The sequence below is a fragment of the Hemitrygon akajei genome, chromosome 20 (assembly GCF_048418815.1).
Source record: "Hemitrygon akajei chromosome 20, sHemAka1.3, whole genome shotgun sequence".
NCBI lineage: Eukaryota > Metazoa > Chordata > Chondrichthyes > Myliobatiformes > Dasyatidae > Hemitrygon > Hemitrygon akajei.
The window spans coordinates 72,132,134-72,147,992 of NC_133143.1; the positions used below are offsets into that span (position 1 = coordinate 72,132,134).

The 15,859-nt window shown below is 44.5% G+C and overlaps 1 protein-coding gene across 1 annotated transcript in view; it reads left to right on the forward strand.

The window, feature by feature from the left end:
- Positions 1-15,859, forward strand: part of igf2bp3 (insulin-like growth factor 2 mRNA binding protein 3) — a 178,033-nt gene that overhangs the window by 109,163 nt on the left and 53,011 nt on the right. The window contains exons 4-6 of the mRNA XM_073024617.1: positions 5,912-5,963; positions 9,797-9,860; positions 15,082-15,372. Coding sequence (XP_072880718.1) covers positions 5,912-5,963; positions 9,797-9,860; positions 15,082-15,372 — 407 coding nt within the window. The remainder of the gene's footprint in view (positions 1-5,911; positions 5,964-9,796; positions 9,861-15,081; positions 15,373-15,859) is intronic.

The following is a 15,859-nucleotide window of genomic DNA, read 5'->3' on the forward strand; positions in this document are numbered from 1 at the left end:
TTCACGATCACAAGATGCTGTTGGATATTGCAGGTCTACCCCACTAGCAAGTCACTCAATAGTGGTGGAACTGGACTTGTGGTATACTGTGTGGCCTTCTGCTACACCACATCAGAAGCAGTGCATGGTCCAACAAATGGTACAAGTGATTGTCATGGGTGTTTTTACCATGATTACGAGATCCTATGGACTTTGGTGATGTAGAATGCAGTAAGGGCTGGTTCACTGGCTTGTCAGTGAGATCAGTGGTGGAGGAGCTGTGTTGCCTCAGTTCTTGCACCGATCAGGCCCTCATGCCACAGGGTCACTTGCAGCCGGTCGGGAGAAGACACCAGAGGCGGTGCGAGAGAGAACAAAGGTGCTGAATTCCATGCTGGGTTGGGGGCTGCCCTTCTGTGTTCACTTGGAAGGTAGGTATTTTATTCACCTGTGGTTGTACCAGCTGTGTGCTTGTGGCTCTGGGATAGGGGTTCCCAACCTTGTGCCCACAGACCCCTTGGTACAGTACAAGTCCATGGCACAATAAAGGTTGGAAACCCATGTTCTAGGATGACAACATCTGTGCACCATCAGTCTACAGGCCATGGCACTCAGAGACTTGGACTGTATTATATTTTTTGGTGACTGATTTTCTCCTACCAGAATTATGTGCTGAGTGTGACTGTTGGCATGTGTTAGATAGATAGATAGATAGATACTTTATTCATCCCCATGGGGAAATTCAACTTTTTTTCCAATGTCCCATACCCTGGAGGAACACTGCTCTGCTTGGCTGTATTCATGTGTATTCACTAGGGAAGACACAAACAATCTCCCAGATGTAATAGTGGCCAAAGGAACTAGGGTAAAGGATGAACTGAAGGAAATTTATATTAGGCAAGAAACGGTGTTGGATAGACTGTTGAGTCTGAAGGCTGATAAGTCCCTGGGACCTGATGGTCTGCATCCCAGGGTACTTAAAGAGGTGGTTCTAGAAATCGTGGATGCATTGGTAATCATTTTCCAATGTTCTATAGATTCAGGAACAGTTCCTGCTGATTGGAGGGTGGCTAATGTTGTCCCACTTTTCAAGAAAGGAGGGAGAGAGAAAACAGGGAATTATAGACCGGTTAGCCTGACGTCAGTGGTGGGAAAGATGCTGCAGTCAATTATAAAAGAGGAAATTACGACACATTTGGATAGCAGTAGAAGGATCAGTCCGAGTCAGCATGGATTTATGAAGGGAAAATCATGCTTGACTAATCTTCTGGAGTTTTTTGAGGATGTAACTATGAAAATGGACAAGGGAGAGCCAGTGGATGTAGTGTACCTGGACTTTCAGAAAGCTTTTGATAAAGTCCCACATAGGAGATTAGTGGGCAAAATTAGGGCACATGGTATTGAGGGCAGAGTACTGATATGGATTGAAAATTGGCTGGCTGACAGGAAACAAAGAGTAGCGATTAACGGGTCCCTTTCGGAATGGCAGGCTGTCACTAGTGGGGTACCGCAAGGTTCGGTGCTGGGACCGCAGCTGTTTACAATATACATTAATGATTTAGATGAAGGGATTAAAAGTAACATTAGCAAATTTGCCAATGACACAAAGCTGGGTGGCAGTGTGAAATGTCAGGAGGATGTTATGAGAATGCAGGATGAATTGGACAGGTTGGGTGAGTGGGCAAATGTATGGCAGATGCAGTTTAATGTGGATAACTGTGAGGTTATCCACTTTGGTGGCAAGAAAAGGAAGGCAGATTACCATCTAAATGGAGTCAAGTTAGGAAAAGGGGAAGTACAGCGAGATCTTAGATGTTCTTGTACATCAGTCAATGAAAGCAAGCATGCAGGTACAGCAGGCAGTGAAGAAAGCTAATGGCATGCTGGCCTTTATAGCAAGAGGAATTGAGTATAGGAGTAAAGAGGTCCTTCTGCAGCTGTACAGGGCCCTGGTGAGACCCCACCTGGAGTATTGTGTGCAGTTTTGGTCTCCAAATTTGAGGAAGGACATTCTTGCTATTGAGGGAGTACAGCATAGGTTCACAAGGTTAATTCCCGGAATGGCGGGACGGTCACATGTTGAAAGATTGGAGCGACTGGGCTTGTATACACTGGAATTTAGAAGGATGAGAGGGGATCTGATTGAAACATATAAGATTATTAAGGGATTGGACACGCTGGAGGCAGGAAGCATGTTCCCGCTGATGGGTGAGTCCAGAACTAGAGGCCACAGTTTAAGAATAAGGGGTAGGCCATTTAGAACAGAGATGCAGAAAAACTTTTTCACCCAGAGAGTGGTGGATATGTGGAATGCTCTGCCCCGGAAGGCAGTGGAGGCTAAGTCTCTGGATGCATTCAAGAGAGAGTTAGATAGAGCTCTTATAGATAGTGGGGTCAAGGGATATGGGGAGAGGGCAGGAATGGGGTACTGTTTGTGTATGATCAGCCATGATCACAGTGAATGGCGGTGCTGGCTAGAAGGGCCAAATGGCCTACTCCTGCACCTACTGTCTATTGTCTATTGTATGGATGAATGACAAACTTGAACTTGGTGTGCAATAAGAGGCATAGATTGAGTGGACAGACAGACCTTTTCATAGTGTGAAAATGGCTAATACTGGATCATAATTTTGAGATGATTGGAAGAAAGTATGGGGGTGGATGTCAGAGTTACTTTTTTTTAAACAGAGTGGTGGGTATATGGAATACTTTGCTAGTGGTGATGGAATTAATGTTTTAGGGTCATTTAGGAAACTCGACTCACACAGTGATGATAGAAGTGAGGGCTTTGTAGGAGGGAAGGGTTAGATTGATCTTAGAGTAGGTTAAAAGTTTGGCACAACATCATGAGCCAAAGGGCCTGTACTGTGCTATAATGTTCTAAAAGTTTAGGGAAATGCATTGGCTCTCTACAGACCATCTAGGGTTAGTATCTTAACTTGCATGCTAGTATGCACCAGGTAAGTCTTCAGTACAAATATAGGAGATGGCGTATAGTTGCTGTTGCTTCCCCCTGTATTGTTTCATGAGAGTCATCATGCTCACTGTGATGCAATTCACATTGTAATTTGGGGAGCACTTCTCTACATGTTGGAGGTGGAGTTCAGTTAACCCTAGTGGTGAATTTCCCTGCACTGCACAGCTGGGACATACCTAATGCAAATCTGTCTCCTTGAAGCACTGCATTTTCCTCAGTGCAATGAGGGTCTTTGGGGAAAATGATTTGCTTATCAAAAGAAGCAACACAAACCACAGTTATTTCCAGGATAGGATCTGAAGAACAGATGAGCTATGTTGAATGTGTGTATGACCCATGATGAGATCTCTCTAGGAATCTTTTATTCATTCCCATTAAGTTATGGGAAGGATACAAGGGAAAAGAACAGGCCTTCTGTGATTTTTTTTTCCTTTAGAGAGACCACGAGAATGTGTTGAAAAATAAACTGCTGGGAGAATTCAGTGGGTCAAACAGCATCTGTGAAGGCGAAGAGATAGTTGTCAAGACTTGGCATCAGGTTTGGGAATGTAGAAGGATAGCTAGAACGTCCAGTGAGAAGGAGGGAGAGGTGAGAGTGGCTGGCAGGTGTTTCATTGACCCAGAAGCGGGGGGGGGGGGGGGCAGTGTTGAAATATAGGCTAGTAGGCACGTGGCCAAGAGGATATGGCGTCGGTCTAGTGATCTGAAGGTCACTGGTTTGAGCCTCAGCTGAGGCAGCGTGTTGTGCTTTGAGCAAGGCACTTAACCACACATTTGCTGTGCGATGACACCAGTGCCAAACTGTATGGGTCCTAATGCCCTTCCCTTGGAATGTCGGTGGCGTGGAGAGGCGAGACTTGCAGCATGGGCAACTGCAGGTCTATGACTGAGGCCTCAGTCATCATTGAAAATTGATGGACAGCTGAAGAAGAAGTAGGTGATAGAAACAGGAGTGGGGGGAGCATGAACCTGCTGGAGATGGCGGGTGGTGGCTGGAACCACATGAGGAAGGGTGTGAAAGGCAGGTGGAAAAGGTAAGAGAAGGGATAGGAAACGTGAAGCAAGGGAGAAATGACCTTGGTGAGCAGGTTTGATGATGGACTGAAGGATTCTGGTGCCTAACCCTAATGCGAGGGCAATTAATGTGAGATTCTATTTAGTGAAACAGCATGGAGTTGGCCATTCTGGCCCTTCAAGCCATGCTGCCCCAGCAACTCCACAACCTCAGTTAACCCTACCTAATCATTTACTTAGTGATGCAGAGCAGAGAAGGCAACCAGAAGCCCCCAATCCTGATAAACCTTAATCTAATCATGGGGCAATTTGCAGTAACCAATTAGCCCATCTAGTAGGTCTTTGGACTGTAGGAGGAAAGCAGAACGCCTGGAATATCCAGGTTTACCATAGAGCATGGGTTCCCAAATTACCTGTCGCTGTTTTAGAGTTGTAGAAAAGTACAGAACAAGCTGGCCATTCTAATCCATGCCTAACCACTTAAAACTACCTAGTTCCATTGACCTGCATCTGCACCGTACCCCTCCCATCCACGTACCTATCCAAACTTCTAAACATCACATGCACCACTTGTGCTGGCAGCTTGTTCCACACTCACGACCCTCTGAGTGGAGAAATTTCCTCTCGTGCCCCTTAAACTTTTCATCTTTCTCTCCCGAGTCCTAATCTGTTCAATCTGTCCTTATGACTCTTGCTTTCTTTTGTACGAAGTCATGATACTGTTGTGAATTAGAAATTTACTCAACCTTTCAAAATTATCCTTTTCCCTTCTGGAGTGGGTATGAGTTAGAAATGGATTGGGAAGGAATTGCAAAAGGAGTGGGAATGAATTATAATTGGAATGGGAAGATATTGCAAATGTATTGAAAAGCTCTGCATGGGTTTGTGCTGGAGCGCGGACAGATGGGCGCCACCTCTAAAACTGTTTAGCACACCGAATGTTCATGGGAAACCCAGTGCTAAAATATTCGCAGACAACTTAATTCAGGCTCAGGGTTTCATAAGTAGCAGAGCCGCTACCTTGCTGCGATCTTCTGAAAGTCATTCCTCGGCTGATAAATCCTACCTACCTACAAGGGGGCGGGCACGCCCGGTCGCACTCCTCTCTCGGTCAGTCACACTCTCCAGACTGTGACTGCCACGGTCCTGGTACAGGGACCTCCGGCCCTTACCTTGTCCTCTCACCCCACCCACGACCAGCCTCACCTGGCCAAGGCGGCGGGTGGGTAGGAGGCTGCCTAATGAAGCAGTGAAGCTCTCAAAACTGCTTCAGCACCTTGAGTCCAAGCACCCTGCACTTAAAGACAAACCCACTGAATATCTTTGAGCGGAAATGAAACATGAGCAAGCGGGACAGCATCAAGTGCTGAGAGCCACGAAAACTAAATTGTGGAACAGACTGGACATAAGGAACCCCCTTCATGTATCGCTGTCTCCCATCACCCCTCGATGGGACCGTCTTGTTGCAGGGAAACAAGCCCAGGGCTCCCTCTGATTCAGTGATATTGGTGTGTTGCAACGATTTTGTATGTTCATACAAGGAAAGTATGCGCTGTGTGTTTAATATTAAATTTGTTAGATAAACCCTTTTAGAAACGAAATTGAGTGTATTAGCCACTTATAAGTGACTTCTAGTTGACTTATCAACTATATTCCGGTTGTGATTAACCCCCCCCCCGATCAACCGGTCCACAAGAATACTGTCAAGATTAAACTGGTTCGCGGTGCAAAAAAGGTTGGTGACCCCTGATATAGAAAACTCCCATTTGGTAAGAGAATTTTAGCAATGATTTCAGTCTCAGATGTTTAAAATGTTCTGACAGTGTATGTGTCATATGTATACAAGTATTTTGTTTTTAAAGATTGCAGTAACCCCAAATTGTATGGAAGGCAAATGTTCTGCAGCATATTCACTATCCACTTACCATTCCTTTTTTATAGGTCTTGGATGGTTTATTAGCTCAGTACGGTTCAGTGGAGAGTTGTGAGCAAGGTATGTAGCTAAGAAATGTTTTGTTTGTAGGAGTGTTGACAAAAATCAACAGGAGTGTAATTACTTCTAATGTACACTTTATTCTTCAAACACCTAACACATGGCGATGGCATAATGTGTGTGTGTATGTATAACCCTAACCCTAAAGCGTGTGGGATGTGTATGTATGTGTGTGTACAACATAACCCATAACTTATATGGTGAACTTAACCCTTAACAGGCTGGGTGAATTCTGCCTAATGAAATTAAGTAGTCCCTGCACACGACCCCCGCCCTCTCCAGAATTCACCCTAACAGACAAAGTCTGGGTGCGCGGCAAAGTCAGAAGGCGTCCGCGGGGGACCCTGATATCCATCATGATGCACAAACACATATTTCACCACCTGCAGACCCAGCAACAGGTGTGACCATGGCAGACCATGTCGTGGGCACCGAAATAAAAGTTTTGGAGCTGTCCATAAAATCTGACCGCTGCTGTGAAGTGGACCATGAGGCCATTGATGTTGGGAGAAACTCTCCAAGCACCCGCAGAGGTTGCTTGAAAACGAGCTCCACAGAAGAGGACTGAAGGTTGCCTTAGGGCTGTCTTCATGCCCAACATGATCCACGGCAGTCTGTCACCGAACAACTCACTGAGGCATGCACAGAGAGCCGGTTTCATTGAGCAGTGGAACAGCTCACACAGACCATTGTGATAAGCCATGGTCCGGTGCAGTTTGATTCGCAGATCACAGACAACCACACACCAAATCTCGGACGTAATCTGCATCCCTGTCTGAAGAGATATTTGACAGGATGCTGAACCAAGTGATCCATGAGCCAACAAACCCTCACACCACCTCCGCGATGTACCTTTGCGAGTTGACATGCTAAACACTTCCTAGCCCAGTCCCTAATATCCGTCTTGCCTGTGCCACACAAACTTTTCTGTCACCAGTTTCTACGATGCGTTGCAGCCCGGTGAGAAAGTCTGTGCACCGCATCGAAAGCAGGCTGCCACCAGCTGTCTTGCACAACCGGTCTGGGTCGCCCCATTGACACATCTCACAGTAGTGAAACACCACTGTCACTGAAAGCAACGTCTACCAGTTTCAACCTTGTGTCTGCTGAACGCACCACCTGCACATTTGGGTCCGAAACGTGGTCTGCCATCATCTGAGCATAGTCCATACCCGAATGGACAGCACCAGTGAAGGATCAGGAAAGGCAGTCAGCTACGAGGTTACACTTCCCTGTGATGTGCTGGATGGCCATGGTGAACTCTGAAATAAACGAGGGATGGCGCTGCTATCAAGCAGACCAAGGTTCAGAGACCTTAGCCACAGCAAATGTTAAGGGCTTATGACCCACAAAAGCTGTAAATGAACGGCCCTATAGGAGAAAATGAAAATGCTCCACTGCCAAGTACAAGCTGAGAAGCTCACGGTCGAACGTGCTGTCCTTGTGGGGATGAAGCTGGTAGCTAAAAATGGTGAGAGGTTGCCAAACGCCATTGAGCAACTGTTCATGCACCACACTGATACTGCAATCTGATTTTCCGTGGTGAGAGCGATTGGTACGTCTGGGAGGGGCTGCACCAAGAACATTGCATTAGACGATGCTTAATGTCAGAGAATGCTTTGGTCCTTTCTTCCATCCAGTCAATGATATGCTCGGCTGCTTTGCCCTGAGGACCTTGTAAAGGGGGCACTTGAGCTGAGCTGCTTTGGGGACAAAACAGTGATAAAAGTTCACCATGTCAAAAAACTCCTACAGGACCTTAATGGTGATTGGCTGAGGGAAGTACTTAATGACCTCAACTTTAGCCAGCAGGGGATCTTCCCCTGCTGCATTGAGGCGGTGTCTGGGGAAATTACCACGGACAGTCCAAACCGGCACCACCATGTTGATGGTAAGACCATGCTGACTAAGACATTTGAAAAGGGTTCTCAAGTGTAAGAGATGTGCATCCATAGAAGAGCTGGCTACCAAAATGTCATCTAGGTAAATAAACAGGAATGGCAAATCCCTGAATACACTGTCCATAGTTGCTCAAACAAACTAAACGGTGTAATAACAGCGGTTTTAGGAATGTCACTTGGGTGGACAGGGACCTGGTGATAACCGCGAACGAGGTCCACATTCAAGAAAATAATTTTCCCTGCCAGGTGGGCAGAGAAATCCTGGATGTGTGGGGTGGGGGATTGGTTAGGGGCTGTGGCATCTTGAGGCAGTGGTAATCGCCACATAGACACCATCTGACCTGAGTTTTCATGCAGTGTGGGCAGAAAGCTTGTGGACTGCTGGACCGCCTGACGATGCCCAGCACTCCATGCTGTCAAGCTCAGCCTTGGTGATGGCTAGCTTCTCTGGGTCGAGGCACCTTGCGCAAGCATGAACTGGCAGGCTGGTGGCGAGCATGGGGTGCTGCACCCTATGTTTAGCGGTGGAGGAGGAGAAGGTGAGTTCAGTTAGGTCCGGGAACTCAGGAGGCGGAGGAAGTTGTCCGTGGCGGAAAGGGAGCTGGAGAACTTTGAAGTGCTGGTGGCACTGAGTGTGGTGGTAGAAAGTCTCTTGTGTTGACAAAGCACTGGTTCTGGACATCAACAAGAAGGCTGTTGGCAGAGAGGAAGCCGGCCCCCAGCAGGGGTGTAGATACCACCGCCAACACAAAATTCCAGTGGAACTTCTGCCCGCCAAAGCACAGCACTATCTTGTGCTTACTAAAAGTCCGGAAGGCACTGCCATTTGCACCCTTGAGAGACAGTCCATATTCCCCTGTTTGTATGTCCAATTTTGTTACAGGCAATATTATTTCTTGCTCACCCGGGCACCTGGAAACAGTCTGTAACAAATGACAAACTGCCTGACCTGCCAGCACCCATGGCAGCTAATGGGCATCAGCTGTTCAGTTTCCCAACTCCTTAAACCTGCAGAGTGGGCGGCATTTCTTAGCTCTCGGCCCAAACCTCGTGTGGTAGAAACGCAGGGTAGGAGACCATTGTTGAGCTGTGGCAGCTCAACTGCCAGCTGTGTCATGTTTAGGTGGTGGCGAGGCAGCAAAGTCGTCCAGCCACACGGTCGCACAGCCCCTCTGGTGATGGAAAACGCCTTGTCAGCCTCTCTTGCTTGAGCCTGGAAGTCTTTGAGGAAAGAGCTAGCCAGAGCCGACCGCAGCGCGCCTGGTAGTTCTCACAGGAAAAGCTCTCTGAAGATGAAACATGGCAGATGTTTGCCAAGGAGGGGCAACATGTGGTTCATCAATTCCTACGGCTTGGAGCCACCTAAACCAGGCAGTGAGAGGAGCCAATGCAACACTCAGACTCGGAAGAGTCCAAAAGTCTCTAGAAGGAGTTGCTTAAGAGTGCTGACTTCCAAGAGGTGCTGTTAGTCACCCTAGAGCTGTCTAACTCTGCAACAAAGTAGTAATATTGTGTGTTGTCTTGTGAGATTCCCTGAACTGCGAACTGGGCCTCTGCCTAAGCAAATCAAACAGTGGCATGGTCCTGCCAGAAATCAGGGAGCTTGAGAGCAACGGCATTTGCAATCTGGAATCGTCTGGAGGAGCATTGGGGCCACCAATTTGGAGCATTGACAAAAATTGACACAAGTGTAATTACTTCTACCATACACTTTATTCCCCTAGCAAACAAATGGCTGCATCATATATATATATATATATATATATATCAGGGGGAAAAGTGCCCATCCCCCAAATGTAATAACACAACGTAACACGTAACATATATGGTGAGCTTAAACCTTAACAGTCCGGGTGAATTCTGCCTAATGAAATTAAGGTATCCCTAAATGTTTTTAAAATATCGTAATTCTCTGCACTTTATCTTCTGCAGTAAACACGGAGACAGAAACAGCAGTAGTGAATGTTACATATTCTACCAAGGAACATGCTAGACAGTAAGTATTCCATTGTACTGCTCAACTTCCAGTGTGTCAGTACATATAAGAATCTTTAACTGAATTTCTGATTCCTCCAATTTTGGAAACTTGAGCTTTATGAACTTTAGAATCAAGTTTATTATCACTAACGTAAGTTATGAAATTTGTTGTTTTATGGTAGCAGTACAGTGCAATACATAAAACTTAATATAAATTACAATAAGAATATATTTTAAAATAAGCTGTTCCGAAACTGGGGTAGTGTTCATGGTGCATTCAAAAATCTGATGGTGGAGGGGACAGAGCAGTTCCTAAAATGTTGAGGGTGCATCCTCAGGCTCCTGTACCCCTTCTCCAATGGTAGAACTTCCTGATATTGGTTATAATTTGCTACACAAGTATCTTTCATCTGAAGGTACAAGAAAAATATTATTTCTTGGTTTTCCTTTCTGCCTCTCAGAACTTTAAATGCTAGGCCCCTAATTAATATAAAGCACAGATGGCCATATCAGGTAGGTCCAAGTGCATTGTTGGAGGCAATTATGTTATTATGTTATCCACAAGTTTCTGCAGATGCTGGAAATCCAGAGTAACTCAGCACATCGGGAGCAATAATGGAAAAGAATATAGAGTCGATAAAAGGAATAAAGTATAAAGGATAATACAAGGAATAAAATTATTGCTTCCTTTCCAGCAGTCCTCCAGCTTTTTGTGTCTGTTATGTTACAAGTTGACAATAAAAACTGTAGATCAGTGTTTCCCAACCTTTTTAATGCCATGGATCCCCCTACCATTAACCAAGAGGTCTGCAGGTTGGGAACCCCGGCTGTAGAATGGGCAGAAGAGAGATCATGCTCTCTTCTCACTGTTGCCATCAGGAAGAAGGTACAAGAGCCTCAGGACTCGCACCACCAGGTTCAAGAACCGTTACTACCAGTCAACCATCAGACTCCTGGACAAAAGGGGATAACTACACTTCACTTCATTTGCCCTATCATTGAAATGTTTCCCACAAACAGCAATCTCACTTTCAAGGTCTCTACATCTCATGTTCTCGTTATTTATTGCTATTTATTTATATTTGCAATTGCACAGTTTGTTGTCTTCTACATTCCAATGATCTTTCATTAATCCTGTTGTAGTTACTATTCTATAGATTTGCTGAGCATGCCCACAGGAAAATGAATCCCAGGGTTGTATATGGTGATATAAATGTACTTTGATAATAAAATGTACTTTGAACTTTTGAACTTTGAACTTCAATGTGCTCAATATTTCCTATAAGGAATTCTATTCAAACCCAAAATCAGTCTGGTAAATTTTCTGCTGATTGTCTTCTAGGCAATTTACCCTTTCTTAAAGAAGACAGCTTAAATCCATTGCAAGGTGCCAGATGTGGTCTCACTTGCAAAGACTTAATTTTATAGACAAGTCTGCAGATGCTGGATTCTGGAGCAACACACAGATATCGGAGAACTCAGTGGATCAGGCACCCATCTGTTAAAGGAATTGATAGTTGACATATTGTGTCAAGACCCTTCAATCTGGCTGACTGTCCAATCAGCAGTTGTCTGACTACCAAATTCCTCCAGAATCTTGTGTTAATATCATTCATGCTCTGATCTCATAGCAACTACATCCAATGTTCAGGTTGCACTCTGCCCACATCTGTAGGAACAGCAGCTCCCGGCAGACCAGGTCAAGAATCGGGTGGATGAAGTGGAAGACTAAAGAGATCCTTGAGTTTTAATGAGGTAGTCACACCTTAGGAGTGTAGAATGTAGATAAATGGGTGACACAACCAGAAGAAGGGGAGTAAGCAGACAGTTAAGGATTCCCTGTGGCTGTTCCCTTCAGCAACGCAAATGTGTTCCCTGGTTGCCATTTTATCTACAGTAGCCTTCCAGGTGCTAGAGTGGGTGGTATCTCACAACTGGGACAAGACATTCTGAGAGGGGAAGGTTGTGGTCCATGTAGGCTCTGATGACAGAGGCAGGAGCCAGGATGAGGTCCTGCCATGGGATTCAATGCTGTTATCACTCTGTGTCAAAGAAATGTAGCTAAGAAGATGGTGCAGGAGGGAAAACTTCAGATTTATGGAACATTAGGCTCTGTTCTAAGGGCATGTGGGGCCTCTAAAAACAAGATTATTTCATCTGAACTGGAGGGGACCGATATCCTCACCAGGGGATTTGCTAGTGTTGCTCGGGTGGGTTTAATTGAAGTGGCAAGAGGTGGCTGATAGTGGATGAACATCTTTGGATTCGTGACCACAACTAATGTTTTGGGGTAGTTATGAGTAAGGATAAAATTGGGTCTTGCAGGAAAATACTAAATTGAGTAAGGGGAGGGCAGATTACAACAAGATACGACCAGAACTGAGGGATGTTAACTGAAAGAAGCTGCTGTTAGACACGTCCATGTCTGACATGTGGGGATTGCTTTAAAATCAGCTGATCAGTGTTCAAGATCAGCATATCTGGTCAGAAGTATGAACAAGAATAGAACAGGAACCTTGATGACTCAGGAAGTCCCAATTTTAGTCAGGAAGGAAAAGGAAGCAAACGTATGGTTTAGGAAGTTAAAATCAGACTGTGGCCTTGTGGAATATAAAAATAGCAGGAAGCATTGAATCAGGCAATTAAGGAGTCCAAAAGGGACCATGAAAATCCCAAGCCATTTAGAAAAAGAGGCTAACCAAGGAAAGGGTAGATCCACTCAAAGATAAAGGAGGAATGTCATTCTTAGAGGGGCTGAGGTACTAAATGAGTACATTGTGTCAATTTTTACTGAGGAAAAGGATTTGGAGAATGGTGAAAACAGTGGAACAGAACAGCACTAAATGAGTACTTTGTTAGCTTTTACCATGGAGAAGTAATTGGAGGATAGTAAAGACAATGGGGTTTGCTAATGTGTTGAGACATGGCGAGATTAAGAAGGGGATAGTGCTGGGTCTTCTGAAAAGCATTAAGACCATAAGACAAAGCAGAATTAGGCCATCTGGCCCATAGAGTCTGCTCTGCCATTCAATCATGGTCGATCCTTTTTTCCCCCTCTTCAACCCCGTTCCACGGCCTTCTCCCTGTTATTTTTGATGCCATACCCAATCAAGAACCTAGCAAGCTCCGCTTTAAATACACCCAGTGACCTGGCCTCCTCAGTGGCTTGTGGTAACAAATTCCAGAAATTCACTACCCTCTAGCTAAAGAAATTTCTCAGCGTCTCTGTTTTAAATGGACAGCCTTCTATCCTGAGGCCATGCCCTCCTGTCTTAAACTCCTCCACCGTGGAAAGCATCCTTTCCGCATCTGATCTGACTGGACGTTTCAATGAGATCCCCTCACATTCTAAATCTCAGCGAGTACAGACACAGAGCCTTCAAACATGAAACTCCTCTGAACCCTCTCCAATGTCAACACATCTGTTCTTAGATAAGGAATCCAAAACTGTTCTGAATACTCAAGGTGTGGCCTCACCATTGCCTTATAAAGCCTCAGCATCACATCCCTCCCTGCTCTTGAAATGAATGCTAACATTGCATTTGCCTTCTTTTCTACTGACTCAACCTGTAAGTTAAGCTTTAGGGTGTTCTGCACAAGGCATCCCAAGTCCCTTTGCATCTCAGATTTTTGGAATGCTCTGCACATTTATTTCTACTACCAAAGTGCCATGACCATGCATTTTCCAATATTGTATTTCATTTGCCACTTGCCCATTCTCCTAATCTAAGTCCTTCTGCAGCTTACCTGTTTCCTGCACACTACCTGCCCTTCCACTAATCTTCGTATCATCTGCAAACTTGGCAACAAAGCTATCTGTTACATCATCTAATTCATTGATATACAGCATTAAAAAAGTGGTCCCAATACCAACCCCTGCAAAACACCATTAGTCATTGGCAGCCAACCAGAAGAAGATCCCTCTATTTCCACTCACTGCATCCTACCAATCTGCTGATGCTCTAACCATGCCAGTAACTTTCCAGTAGTACCATGGGCCCTTAACTTGGTAAGCAGCCCCATGTGTGGCACTTTGTCAAAGGCCTTCTGAAAGTCCAAATATACAATATCATCTGCATCCCCTTGATCTATCCTACTTGTAATCTCCTCAAAGAATTCCAACAGGTTCATCGGGCAAGATTCTCCATTAAGGAAACCACGTTGACTTTGTACTATATTGTCCTGTGGTACCAAGTACTCCATGACCTCATCCTTAACAAGTGACTGTTAACATCTTCCCAAACACTGTGGTCAGGCTAACAGGTCTATAATTTCCTTTCTGCTACCTCCCTCCTTCCTTAAAGGGTGGAGCTACATTTGCAATTTTCCAGTCCTCGGGCACCAAGCCAGAGTCCAATGATTCTTGAAAGACAATTACTAATGCCACCACAATCTCTAGCACTACCTCTTCCAGAACCCTAGGGTGCAGTTCATCTAGTCTGGGTGAGTTATGTACCCTTGCGTCTCTCAGCTTTTTGAGCACCTTTTCCCTTGTAATAATAACTGCAGTCACGTCTCTCACCCTTCAACATCTGGCACACTGCTACTGTCTTCCACAGTGAAGACTGATGCAAAATGCTCATTTTAGTTCATCATTAAAGTCTCCTAAATATCCCTAATGTATCTGCCTCTACCATCTCTCCTGGCAATAAGTTCCATGCTCTTACCACTCTTAAAGAAAGAGAAACTACCTCTGACATTCCCTTGTACTTTCCCACTATCCTTAAAATTATGCCCTTTTGCAGGCCTGGGAGAAAGCCACTGTGGTCCACTTCATCTGTGCCTCCTACATGTAAAGAGTATTAGTGCCTTTGTGATATGGTTTTGATGAATTAACACTATCCTGAATCAGTGATCAGCTTCTGATCATTTCTGCAACACACACTGAGCTGAGTGTTGCACAAGATTTCTAGCATCTACAGAATGTGTAATGTTTACAATATTTTGTTTTCCAGAATTTGATTAGAATTTCAGAGTTTGTCTTTTGAGTTTTTACATTATTAAACAAGAACAGGGAATTGCTAGAAATAATCTATAGGGCAGAAGGTAATCTGTGGAAGGTAAATGAATCAAGTTCAATCTTATACCTGTCTCCAAAGTAACTTGGTTAGCTGAGTACTACCAGCATTTATTGCAGTATTTTAGCATATGTAGTGTTTTACTATTTTTCTTTATCATTAAAACCTTAATTTTTATCTAATGCTTCAACTTAATCATCTATAAATAACTACTTTGAATAGGGCAATTGAAAAACTTAACGGCTACGTGCTGGAGGATCATTCGCTGAAAGTAACCTACATCCCCGATGAGATGGCCGGTCAGCAAAGTTCACAGCAGGCGCCTTCACAATCTCGGCGTGGTTTTGGACAACGCGGTCCACCCCGGCAAGTGTCTCCCAGTGGGATGGCTAGGCCAAAACAACAACAATCTGATGTTCCTTTGCGAATTGTAGTTCCAACCCAGTTTGTTGGTGCCATTATTGGGAAGGAAGGAGCCACAATCCGAAATATCACAAAACAAACGCAGTCAAAGTAAGGATTCCACTTGCAGCGAATGTTAACAACTCGTCATTTTGTTGTTTGTTGATGTAGGTTTTTGTATCCATTTTGAGTTTGGTTTGGTGGTGGGGGTGAAGAATGTGCTAGATGAGAAGATCTTTAAATCCTAACTAGTCTGGATCGATATAAATGTTGACTCAAATATGTGGGGATTGAAAAGGACGACAAGATATTTTTAAAAATGGCTTTTATGTGGATACAATTAAAATGCTTTTTGGGATACTGACGCAGCAGGTGCCAAGGTTGAACTTAAGGTTAGATAAGTCATCTTGATGGGAACACAAGTGCAACAAAATATTGTGAGGATAAACAATCTCTTAATGCATAATCAAAATTGATCTGATTTAGTTGAAGTACAGAGTATTTTTTTATTTGGAGTTGTAACAAATCTAAGCAAAGATATGGAAACATCCTATCACAGTTTATCCAGTTAATTATCTACATATCAGTAATACAGTTT